Here is a 13229-nt window from a genome sequence, read left to right as displayed (position 1 = left end):
AAAAACGTTGATCACGTCGGGTCACAAGTCATTAACATAAAACACGCCCCCCTGTTCCTCATTGGAATTAGGCGCGCTTAGGCCGGCCCATTTACGCTACGCCGCTGTAACTTAGGAGGCAAGTGCTTTGTGAATACAGCACTTGCCTCTCTGACTTACGGCGGCGTAGCGTATATGCGATACGCTACGCCGGCTTAAAGTTAAGCCAGCCTTTCTGAATCTGGCTATAGGTCTTATTTTCGGGGTAGGCCAGGGTAACTTCATCCATCCAAATCCCTAATTTTCCCTAAGTAGAAATATTGCTGTATTAGTATTACTGGACCTACCTGCGTCTCTTATTTCGGCAACACCTCCTGCTAACTGCATCCCGTTTTATCCACAAGACGATAAGTAGGATGAGGATTGGTACAACCAGCAGGAAGAATATCAGCAATCCATCACGCAATGAAGTATCTGGGAAGAGAAAACAATTGATAAAGGCACTCGCTATCTGTACCTAGAGACTTGTACTATGTGTACAACCTGAAAGCCAAGATCTTCCACAGTCACAGATGATCAGCCATTATTACATTTAGGGCCAGATTCTTGTAGAATCTGCGGCGGCGTAGTGTAAGCCATTTACACTACGCCGCCGCAAATTACTGGAGCAAGTGCCGTATTCTCCAAGCACTTGCTCCGTAATTTGCGTCGGCGTAGTGTAATTGGCCCGGCGTAAGGCCGCGTAATTCAAAGGGGGCGGCTTGTATTTAAATTAAGCGCGCCCCCGCGCCGATCAAAATGCGCATTGCGCCGGGTGGAAAAATAGCCCAGTACGCATGCTCCAGCTCAGGACGGAAAACGTCAATGACGCGGACATGAGCGTCATTGACGTAGAGTCGTATTCGCGAACGACTTACGAAAACGACGGAAAAAGCCGACGCTGACCAGACGCCATACTTAACATGGCATACGACGGACCTACGTAAACTTGCCCCTCATTATAGCAGGGGCAAGTTTACGCTTACGGAAACGTCGTAAAATCACTGCGGCGTCCGCGCGTACGTTCGGGAATCTCGCGTAACTAGCTAATTTGCATAGACGACGGGGAAAACGACGATGCGACACCTAGCGGCGGGAAAAAAAATTGCATTTAAGATCTGACAGCGTAAGAGCCTTACGCCTGTCAGATCTAATGGGTATCTATGCGTAACTGATTCTAAGAATCAGTCGCATAGATACCCTGGGCCAGATTAGGACTTACGACGGCGCAAATGGTGTTGCGCCGTCGTAACGCCTTTGAGAATCTGGCCCATTGTCTTCTTGTTACAGATCACAAGCCATTATTATAGAATCACCTTGTAATAGAGTGTACAACAGTGGTGGCCGGTGGTCATTTTTTTTGGGGGGGCCAAATAGTAACCCCCCCTTCCCTTGGTCGGTCAGTTGGCTGGGTCTGGTGCACTTACCTCAGCTACCCCGCTTCACCGGCGGCTTCCCTTGCTCGGCGGCAGTGGCCACAGCTTTCCCTTCCCCTGCTCTCCACGGGCGTCGCATCGGCTTCCTTTTCCTCCCTCCTCCTCGGCGGCCAATTGGGTCTCTTCTCTTTTCGGCCAATCGGAAAACAGGTCTCAGACCTGCTTCTGATTGGCTGGATTGAGGATCAGTGTTTCAATAACGAATATTCACTCGCTGTTGTAACACCTGGGTGGGCTCCTGGCACAATGCTCTGCACCACGAGCCCACCCTACTTTTAAGCCTATTACAGTCTCTGGCTCTAATCAGGTGCTTAAAAAAAATACCCCCACCGATGTAATTCATGCGCCCGGTGTCCTGAAAGGGTCCAGATGCATTAATAGGGGGTGGGGGTGTTCTGTCAAAATAGTGGCCGTGGATAGAGCATGGGGGTGGCAGGCGTAGATAGAGGAGGAGGCGCTTGGGCACCCCTAATGGATGGGCCACCACTGGTGTACAATGATATTCTTTGCATCACTGTGATCAGAATTTATATTGCTTTAAATGCGTATGTATGAAGGTTCACAGCAATTATAAAAGCAAGGGCCCAGAAGCACACGGGCCCTTGAATTGAGTGGTATACATGGGTGTGTGTGGGTAGTAATAGCTTTTGGCAAATAAATTGGCATCTCAAGAATTGCCATTAAAGTGGAGATTGGGGGGGGGGGCGGAGCCAACGGCCGACATGTGAGCAGCGCTGGTCCGGAGCTCCGTGCAGGGCAGACGAATCCTGACTAAATCCTGGGAGACAGAGCAGCCAAACACCGCAGGCAGAGACATCCCCCGACTCCGGATCCCGTGCTGCCCATGTAGGGATGGTCAAATACGGCCGTGCACCGATGGCAACTCCGGAACAGCGCCCGGTCCACTTTGCCTGGAAGTCTCAAGATGGCGGCCGCCATGAGGCAGTGGGACAGGGCCCCAGCGCGGAAAGGCCTCCGGAGGTCGAATGGCCCTCACTGACAGACACCCAGGTGAGCCAGCTACCTCCCAGAACTAAGGGGCCGAAGCGGAGCACAAAGCAGGCCAAATCACAACCACAGGAGGGGGGAGATGAGGCTTCTGAAGCAGGCGGAGGGGAGCCCTCCCTGAAGCAGATTATGGAGGCCATATACACGTGCCAGACTACCCTCACTGACCACATTGATGGTATCAGGACTGAATTGTCGTTCCTTAAACATGATGTGCAAACCATCAGGGAGAGAGCTGGGGAAGCTGAGCAGAGAATTAGTGACCTGGAAGATGTGGTGCGCCCTTTGGAGAATAAACTGCAGAACATTCACTGTGAGGTGGGGGCTCATACAGATAAGTTATGGGACATGGAAGACCGCCAGAGGAGGAATAATATACGTCTGGTAGGCTTCCCTGAGAAGGCAGAGGGCAAACAGCCTGAGGACTTCCTTGAGCTCTGGCTAAAAGACACCCTGGCTGACACTACTTTTTCCCGTCTGTTTGCTATAGAGAGGGCACATCGCATTCCATCTAAACCCCCCCCACCAGGTGCCCATCCGCGTCCTATGATTGCACGTATCCTACACTTTAGAGATCGTGAAAATATTCTGAGGGCAGCTCGCACTGTAGGAGATCTCCAATTTAATGGGAACAGGATCTCTATTTATCCTGATTTTTCTGCAGCTACCCAGAAACAGAGAGCCAGTTTCCTGCATGTTAAAAAGAGACTGAGAGATATGCATATGGCTTACAGTATGATGTACCCTGCGAAGCTCAAAGTGGTCGACGAGGGCAAAGTGTTCTTCTTCAATTCCCCTATAGAGGCTTCAAGATGGCTGGACACTAGGGGAAGACCCAGTCCAAGAAATGACCACTAACTATATAACATAGGCTGGGCTCTTGCTCTGGGCCGTTTGTTTCTGCCTGCGCTCTGTTTGATGCTGGGACGGGTGGGGTCAATCCCACTGTGACTATTTGGCTCTGACACCTCGGTTTTCCTGAACCGAGCCCTGCCCGGATTCACCAGCACATTTTCTTTATTGCTTTTTTGTGTGGATTGGGGGTATTTTTTCCTCCCCCCCCTTTTTTCCATTTTTTGCTGGGGTTTTTTTTTTCCCTATGGAACTGACTTATTGAGTCCGTGTCAACGGCTCTGTTAACATAGACTCCCTGGAGGGAGTAGGTGGTTGGGGGGTGAGACTGATATAATCCCCTGACAATTTGTTTGCTGAAGTTATGGGATACAGGCACTCGGCAGGTTGGGGCTGTGTGCAGGGTGGGGGGAGGGGTTCTATTTTTCTCTGTGAACTTGGGTCGTGTGTCGTTGTCTCTCTCTTATTAAATCTCCACAGGTTGCTATGGTGGACCGCATCGGAGGGGTCCGGAGAAACCCTGGGTATGCACCTGCGATTCGTTACTTTACAGGATGTCGGGTAAGATAAATGTGTTGTCCTGGAATGTCCGGGGTATGAATTCAAGGATTAAGCGTTCCCTTGTCTTTGACTTCATAAAGAGGTATAAACCACATATTATCATGCTGCAGGAGACACATCTCCAAGGCTATAAGGTATTGGCGTTGAAAAAGGCTAATGTGATGAGGGTAATACATGCTGAGTACTCTACGTACTCTAGAGGAGTGGCCATTCTAGTCACTAAAAAGGCGGCGGCACATATTTTACAGGTTAAAAGCGACCCAAAGGGGAGGTATGCTGTTCTTGTCTGTCAAATGTTCGGGACCTGCCTGACGCTAGTGTGTGTATATGTCCCTCCCCCTTTTTCCTTCCAGGTACTTGAAGAAATCCTTACAGCTGCAATACAGGTGGCCCAGGGTCCACTACTACTGTTGGGAGATTTTAATGCGGTGTCGGATGGGTCACTCGATAGACATGGGAGTGTGACTGGTCCACGCCATGCTCTTTCCGCCTGGTTGGACAGCTACGCCCTCACTGATGTGTGGCGGTGTCGCAACCCTGGGGTCAGAGAATACTCATGTCACTCGGGGACACATAGGACACTATCCAGAATTGATATGGTGCTGTCCTCTGTGGATGCATTGCCTCTGGTTTCAGGGGTTAGATACCTCCCCAGAGCTCTCTCAGATCACTCTCCTATGGAGGTCACGCTGACTTTAGGTGTACCTGCTGGGAGACGACTGTGGCGTATGAAAACGCAGTGGTTGGAGGAGGAATATGTGAAGATTAAATGTAAGACGGCTATTGATCTGTATTGGAGGGAGAATAGCTCCGGCACCTCGGTACCGATTCAGTGGGACGCCTTTAAAGCAACTTTGAGGGGGGTGTTTGCCAAGGAAACTAGGGACTTTGCAAAGGCCTTAAATTTAGATGTGAAGCAGGCTGAACAGGCTACTGTAACTGCAGAACGACAGTATATTCAGACCCCATCCCCGGATACCTATAGCTCATGGCAGGACTTAACAAGACAATATAAAATACTACTGACGGATCAGACTATGAAACTGCAACTGAAACAGGCTAGGTCCATTTTTGAGTTTGGGGACAAAAGCAGCCGTCTGCTGGCATTTTTGGCAAAACCCCTATATGCCCCTACATCGATATTGCAGATTAAACGCCCGACTGGGGAATTAGTGAGCGACTCTCAAGATATACTGTCCACGTTCCGAGACTTTTATAATACATTATACCAGTCCCAATCTAGCTCTACAGTTCAAGACGTCTCTTCCTATCTAGATGAAATGACTCTCCCATCCCTGACGCAGGGTGAAAGGGCTGCTCTTGACCAACCCATAACATCAGAAGAGGTGGCTGGGGCCATTGCTTCTTTTAAACCGGGAAAGTCGCCAGGTTTAGATGGCCTCCCGGCCGAATGGTATCAGTTGCATAAAGAGAGCTTAATCCCACGCCTCCAAACGGTGTTCAGTGACGCAGAAAAGGAGGGCATATTACCAGAGTCGATGCGGGAAGCACTGATTGTGGTAATTCCGAAACCGGGTAAGGACCCACTGGAGTGCGAGTCTTACCGGCCGATTTCTCTGATCAACACCGACGTTAAGGTGTTGGCAAAGATCTTGGCGGGTAGACTGCAGTCGGTAATACTGAAACTAATCCATTCAGACCAAACCGGCTTTATACCGGGGAGGTGCACTCAGATGAATCTGAGGAGGTTATATGTTAATTTGCAAGTGTCCCATGCTAACTCTGGTCGGAGGGTGGTGGCATCACTAGACACAAAAAAGGCATTCGACTCTGTGGAGTGGACCTACCTTTTTCCCCTACTACTGAAACTGGGCCTGGGACCGAGGTTTGTGAGCTGGGTCAGGTTGCTCTATGCGGAGCCAAAGGCTAGTGTCAGGGTCAATGGCCTCGTTTCGGACTCGTTTCCGATCAGGCGGGAACTAGGCAGGGTTGCCCCCTGTCACCACTTTTATTCGCACTAGCCATAGAACCCCTGGCGACTAGGCTCAGGGATCGGGCTGACATTGCAGGGCTGCTGGTCGGGGACCTGGAGGAACGTGTATCACTATACGCGGACGATATGCTCCTTTATTTGGGCGATCCTGAGGAATCCCTGACAACCGCGTTTTCCTTGATCCGAGAGTTCGGTGACTTCTCTGGATTCCGGATCAATTGGTCTAAGTCGGCGCTCTTTCCTCTGGATCCACAACCAGATCTAGCTCTCCCTGCTCAGTTCCCCCTACAGGTGACAGACCGCTTTAAGTACTTAGGAATAACCGTAGAATTGCCTATAGAGAAATTTTCAAAGACAAACTTATGGCCAGTCATACGAGACTTCGAGGACAGGGTGAAAAAATGGAAGGACCTCCCGCTTACAATGCTGGGGAGAGCCAACCTGTTTAAAATGATCTTTCTCCCAAAATTCCTGTACATTCTTTCTAACGCCCCCGTAGGCATCCCCAGGAAGACCTTTAGATACATCGACTCCCTGCTGACCTCCTTTTTGTGGGGTGGCGGGGCAGTTCGGGTGGCGCTGGTTGTGCTGCAGTTGCCGGTGGGAAGAGGAGGTCTGGCGATCCCTGACCTCCGCCTATACTACCTGGCGTCGCAGCTAGTTCATGCCCACTGGCGTATGTTCCCCCAGCTGAACAATGCCGCTGTAGCGGTGGAGGCGGCTGTGGCAACCTCATATGAGACACTGCTGAACTTTTTTCACAGAGGGGAGGTCCCGACAACAGATGGAATGGTAATCCTTAGATCAGCCAAAGCGGTGCTTGAGATATGTAGGAGACACACTTTGGACACCCCCCTGCACTTGTCCCCTAATGCTCCGCTGTGGTTTAACCCCAGATTAACGGACATCTTTCTACTGGAAGATGGACATAGGTGGGCCAAATTTGGCCTGGTTTACTTACATCAACTGTTTGACAGAGGGGAGTTGAAAACGTTCACGCACTTGAAAAGGGAATTGGGGGTACCCGAAACTTGGAGATTTCAGTACACAAGACTGAGACATGCAGCTCAGGCGCAGCTTGGCTCTGGGGTAGTGGTGTTAGAAAACACTAAGTTAGAATCATTATTGTTGAATCCTGAACATACCAAGTTAGTCTCTACCTACTATAATATGCTCATGAGTAAGATACGACCGAGAGAGGAAAAGACGAGACTTAAGTGGACTATGATAATACCAGAACTGACGGAACCACAGTGGGAGGAGGTCCTAGTGTCATATCTCCCTACTGTGATCTCGGCAAGAGACAAGCTGATTCAGCTGCGGTACCTGCATCAAATGTATTACACACCACACAGATTATATAGAATGGGCAGAAGAGAGAACCCTGTTTGTCATAAGTGCTTGGTGGCAGAGGGCACCTTTATGCATATGGTGTGGGACTGTAATAGGATTCGACCGTTTTGGTCGCAGGTTACGCAATTTATTGCAGATACTTTTGATCTCCCGAACATATGCAGCCCACTTCTGTGTCTCTTAGGTATTATAGAGGATGATATCATGAGTAACAATATGCGAATCTTCCTGAGATTGCTCTTCTACTATGCCAGGAAGCTCATTGTCCTGAACTGGATAAAGAGGGATTTCCTCACTATATCTGCCTGGAAGGGGTTAATCAATGCTAATATTACAATGTACAAAATGACCTATGAAGCGAGGGGAAGCAAGAAAAAATTTCATAATGTGTGGGGTAGTTGGGTAGACTCCAGGGACACTAACTCTGGAGAGGTGTAAGGGAATATGTTTTCTTGTTCTCTATATGCAATGTATGAGATGTATTGTGCAGCTCTGGTGCGGGCAGATCTGGGGAGATGGGGAGGCAACGACACACGACACTCGGGAGAGAGGGTTTTCTTTTTTTTTTTTTCTCTATATGTTTGTTTATATGCCCTAGTTTTGTGGTTTATTATTTTACTTTCTGATGGGCATGGTGCTCTGAACTTAAGATATATGATATAATCTAGCTACACTGTTCCTTCTGATCAGGAGCCCGAAGTTTGAATAATTAGTTCTCGGTTTACAATATAAAAGGCTATATGCACTTTAGAAGAACCCATGTTAGGGTTACTTCCTACTACTGTTAAGGACATGGAAATGTATGACGGGGGAAACCCCATTCCTTTAATCTTTTTTCCTCCATATTTTTTACTTTTGACTGTCCTACATAAGTACTTGTCATTTGTATGCAATGCTATTTCCTGTAACTGTGTATATGGCTAATAATAAAAACCTTTTAAAAAAAAAAAAAAAGTGGAGATTGGATTGGCCTTGGCAATCATCTGGGACCTGTGACGTGTCCCAGATGATTGCCAAGAGTGAGGGGGGAGCGGTGAACTTCCTTCCAGCGCCACAGTCCCCCGGGAGGAAGTGGGAGCTGGAACCCTTTAAAAAGAGGGTTTCCACCCCCCCACCAAAAAATGCCTAATGTGGCATGTCAGGGGGTCACCTTTCCTTAAAGCGGAAGTTCCATTTTTGGGTGGAACTCCACTTTAAAGTGGTTCTAAAGGCTCCTCCTCTAAAGGTTCTAAAGGCTCCATGCAGCAGCCCCCCCCCATACTTACCTGAGCCCCATCTCGATCCAGAGATGTGCACAGGAGCCTTGACTCTCTGGGACTCTCTTCTCATTGGATGAGACAGCAGCAGGAGCCATTGGCTCCTACTGCTTTCAATCAGCCAGTAAGTGGCCATCCTATCTTAGATTGCAATATTTTGGATGGCCGCTAGGTGGCGCTTCCATTGCGGTCGGCGTAGAATATGTAAATGAGGAGATACGCCGATTCACGAACGTACGCCGACGCAGTACTTTTACGCCATTTACGTAAGAGATAGGCCGCGTAAAGTTAGAGCTAGGCTCTAGTGGAATACTAATGTCAAGTATGGCCGCCGTTCCCGCGTCGAAATTTGAAATTTTTACGTTGTTTGTGTAAGTCGTCCGTGAATCGGGATTTACGTAGTTTACGTCCACGTCAAAATCAATAGGCCCGTGCGGCGTACTTAGCCGCAATGCACACTGGGAAATGTAGTCGCCCGGCGCATGCGCAGTAAAAAAAACCCGTCAAAAACGTGAGGTCAAGCCTCATTACCATAAAACACGCCCCCCTCCAACACATTTGAATTAGGCGCCCTTACGCTCGCCGATTCAGGCTACGCCGACGTAACTTAGCAGGCAAGTACATTGTGAATCGACATCCATCCATTGTATTACAGTAATAAGCATTGCCCTCACTGACACCATGGCCCATCTATGCCCAGCCTTACTTACCAATATGAGTAGGCCCGCTATTAATACTTCCACCGTAGCCTGCCTTGTCACAGTAAGGAGGGGCCCAGCCATCATTGCAGTAACAGCTCCCGGTGTTATCGCACACCTGATGTGAAATAAAGAGCATGTCAGATAGAATTAGTTGGTAAGGTTGAAAAAAGACACCAAACTATCCAATTCAACCTGTGTGTGTGTTTATGTCACTACCATTTCCCATATCCTTCTATATTGTGTTCGCTGAGATACAAAGGTTTTTGAATTTATCAACACTTTTCCGCTGACACCACCAGCTGTGGAAGGGAGTTCCACATTCTTACCACTCTGACAGTAAAGAACCTCTTACACAATTTATGGTCAAACTGCATAACTTCATTGAGTGGCTGCATATCTTCTTAAGCAATCTGAGCCTGAATAGTTTTCTCACTATCCTGGAATCACCATTTAGATATTTGTATATTGTGATCCTATATCGTCTTAAGTGCAGTGGCGGCTTGTGCTCAAAATTTTTTTTATGGGGGGGGGGGCGCAAACAAAACGGAAAAAAAAACATCAATTGCAGCCTCACTGTGCCCATCAATTGTTGCCACTGTGCCATCAAATGCAGCCACTGTGCCATCAAACGCGGCCACTGTGTCATCAATTGTCGCCACTGTACCATTAATTGTTGCCACTGTACCACTATTGTCGCCACTGTACCATTAATTGTCGCCATCAAACGCAGCCACTGTGCCATCAATTGTCGCCACTGTACCATTAATTGTCGCCACTGTACCACTATTGTCGCCACTGTACCATTAATTGTAGCCATCAAACGCAGCCACTGTGCCATCAATTGTCGCCACTGTGCCATCAAACGCAGCCACTGTGCCATCAATTGTCGCCACTGTGCCATCAAACGCAGCCACTGTGCCATCAATTGTCACCACTGTGCCATCAATTGTCGCCACTGTGCCATCAATTGTCGCCACTGTGCCATTAATTGTCGCCACTGTGCCATTAATTGTTGCCATCAAACGCAGCCACTGTGTCATCAATTGTCGCCACTGTACCATTAATTGTCGCCACTGTACCATTAATTGTCGCCACTGTGTCATCAATTGTCACCACTGTACCATTAATTGTCGCCACTGTGCCAATAATTGTCGCTATCAAACACAGCCACTGTGCCATCAAACGCAGCCACTGTGCCATTGTCGCCACTGTGCCATCAAACACAGCTACTGTGCTATCAAACTCAGCCACTGTGCCATCAATTGTCGCCACTGTGCCATCAATTGTCACCACTGTGTCCATCAATTGTCCCCACTGCGCTTATCAATTGACACCAGTTTGCCCCATAAAATGCTGCCAGTTTGCCCCATAAAATGCCACCAGATTGCCCAAAAATACCGCCAGATTGCCCCAAAATACCGCCAGATTGACCCCCCGCCCGACACTTACCTTTCTCGGGTCAGCCATCCTCCTCCACGATCCCTTGATGTCTTCTTCTGCCCTCAATGTCGCTTCAGCCAATCACGTGACCGCTAACCAGACCCGGTGAACCTGATTGGCTGAGCGGACACCTGGATGTTCGGGTTCGACGGGTTCGGCCGATCTTTGGAAAAAAGTCCAGGTGCGGGACCCGAACTTGACCCCGAACCCCATTGAAGTCAATGGGGACCCAGACTTTTGACTACTAAAATGTCTCTAAAAAACTAATGGAAAGGGCTAGAGGGTTGCAAATGGCAGCAAAATGTTGGCAAGAGCATGTCAAGTACTCTGCAAATAAATGTGGATCGGGAAATAACTTAAAATAACATAAAAAAAATAATAATAATAATAATCTTGACCTAGGAGGACGAGGTCCATATGGAGTAGGAGGTTGAGGGTTAGGGTTAGGGTTGGGGTTAGGGTTGGCTAGAGGGCTGCAAATGGCAGCAAAATGTCGGGAAGAGCATGGCAATATAATTCTCTCCCTATATGAACAAGCAGGAACCTTGCCCTAAACTATCTAATGCAGAGTATCTCACAGAAAGAAATGCAGTGCTGCTGCAATATGTAGAGTATCTCACAGGAACAGATGCAGTGCAGCTGCAATATGATTTGCGAACCAGGACTGACTCCTATATAATTCTCTCCCTATAAGAACAAGCAGGAACCTTGCCCCAAACTATCTAATGCAGAGTATCTCACAGAAAGAAACATTGCTGGTGTAGATTTGTGAAGCAGGATAGTCCTATCTAAATCTCTCCCTCAGATCAGCAGCAGCCTTTCCCTACCCTAGCTAAAGCAGAGTGACGAGTTGTGCTATGTGCCTCTAGCTTATATAGAGGCTGGGTCACATGCTGGGTCACATGCTGGGTCACATGCTGCACTGGCCAATCACAGCCATGCCAATAGTAGGCATGGCTGTGATGGCTTCTAGGTAAAACAAGTAAAACAAATGGTGATTGGCTGCCCTGCAGCGCACCATTACATTGCCGAACACCGGACCCGAACCCGAACTTTCAGCAAAATGTCCGGGTTAAAAAAAAAACAAAGTCCGTACCGCACCCAAACTTTACAGTTCGGGTTCGCTCAACCCTAGTGCTAAGTAATTTGTATGGAATTTGATAATGGTAGTAAGAAAAGTAGAATCCCCCACAGCCAGCAGCAATAGACCCTCCCAAGCAGCAATAGATTCATCCAGTAACAATAGACCCCCCCCCCCAGCAACCATGGACCTCCACAACCAAATACCACCCCAGCAGCAACAACAGATCTCACAGTAGCCAGCACCAATAGACACCAATAGACTCTCCAGCAGCCATCAACTACAGACCTCTCCGTCAACAGTAGATCACCCACCAGCAACAATAGACCTCCCCTGCAACAATAGACTGCTACTCAAAAATAAATCTGCTCCAGCAACAATAGATCCCACAGCAGCCAGCATTAATAGACCCTCCAGCCCATCCCAGCACCCCTTGTCATTACATACATTCAGTGCTGGAGGTGTCGGAACTGCGTTCCCCCGCATTCCCACTGAAAAAAAGCCCTGTACATGCATATACATTGTTCTACCTGCGGGGTTACCACTCCTATTGCTCCATGTATGCATGCACTGTATACCACACCATACTCACCCCATGGTCATTACATTTCCCTTTGGTGTCACAGTTGAATCCCAGCCGAGTGGCATTCACACATTCATAGTTGACGCAAGCCTAATCAGGAACACAGGAATAAAAATTTGTCAGCAGAAACACTTTTGGTTCAATTTCCTTTAGATTTACCTTCAACTATGTAGTGCAAGGGCCTGCCTGACTGCATACGATTTGAAAGTGTTTAGGTTTGACCTCATATTATATGGTTTTGGTAAATCTAAAGGAAAGTTGTACAAGAAAATTGTATAATGTGTAGCCAGCTTTATGTTGATGTATTGTGCGGAAAGAGGGCTATATGATTTACCATATTTGCACATGGTTATTGTTTTGGTTTATTTGATTATCACAGAGTTTTCGTAAATGAAAACAGTTGAGGTGAAATTAAGATTACCAAATAGAGTGAGGCGCAAAAAGATATTTGTCACTATATAGAATTTTTGTAGTTGTGGGAACATGATAATTTGTTTGCAGCCACCTATATACTATTCTAGATTAGCTAACTAGGGCACTTTTGTATTGTGGCGTTAAAGTGGTTGTAAACCCTGCTACACCAGTTTTACCTACGGTTTAGGAGATATTTACCATATACGCTTGTGCCGACGTCATCGGCGCATGCGTACTGAAGAAACGGCAACTGTTTCTTCAGCAGCGTGCCATGACCGGGGGTTCCCGCGCCGGAGCACGTGAACCCGGAAGTAACTCCGGGAGACATGCCGCGAGAGACGGGAAAGATGCCCTGTGAGTGGTAGGTGAGGTGACACGAGAGGGATGACCTGTGAGTAGAAGGTGAGGTGACAAAGGAGAAATGCCCTGTGAGTTGGAGGTGAGGTGACATAGGAGTGATGCCCATGAGTGGAAGGTGAGGTGACATAGGAGGGATGTCCTGTAAGTGGAAGGTGAGGTGACATAGGAGGGATGCCCTGTGAGTGGAAGGTGAGGTGACATAGGAGGGATGT

At 48.2% G+C, this 13229-nt stretch overlaps 1 protein-coding gene across 1 annotated transcript in view; it reads right to left on the bottom strand.

Moving 5' to 3' along the window:
* Positions 1–13229, bottom strand: part of LOC120946700 (disintegrin and metalloproteinase domain-containing protein 9-like) — a 133546-nt gene that overhangs the window by 9772 nt on the left and 110545 nt on the right. The window contains exons 17-19 of the mRNA XM_040361330.1: positions 12253–12333; positions 9149–9254; positions 327–453 (exon numbers count right to left, since the gene is read on the bottom strand). Coding sequence (XP_040217264.1) covers positions 327–453; positions 9149–9254; positions 12253–12333 — 314 coding nt within the window. The remainder of the gene's footprint in view (positions 1–326; positions 454–9148; positions 9255–12252; positions 12334–13229) is intronic.

The sequence above is a fragment of the Rana temporaria genome, chromosome 8 (genome assembly GCF_905171775.1).
Source record: "Rana temporaria chromosome 8, aRanTem1.1, whole genome shotgun sequence".
Classification (NCBI taxonomy): domain Eukaryota; kingdom Metazoa; phylum Chordata; class Amphibia; order Anura; family Ranidae; genus Rana; species Rana temporaria.
This window is presented reverse-complemented; position numbering and strand designations above follow the sequence as displayed.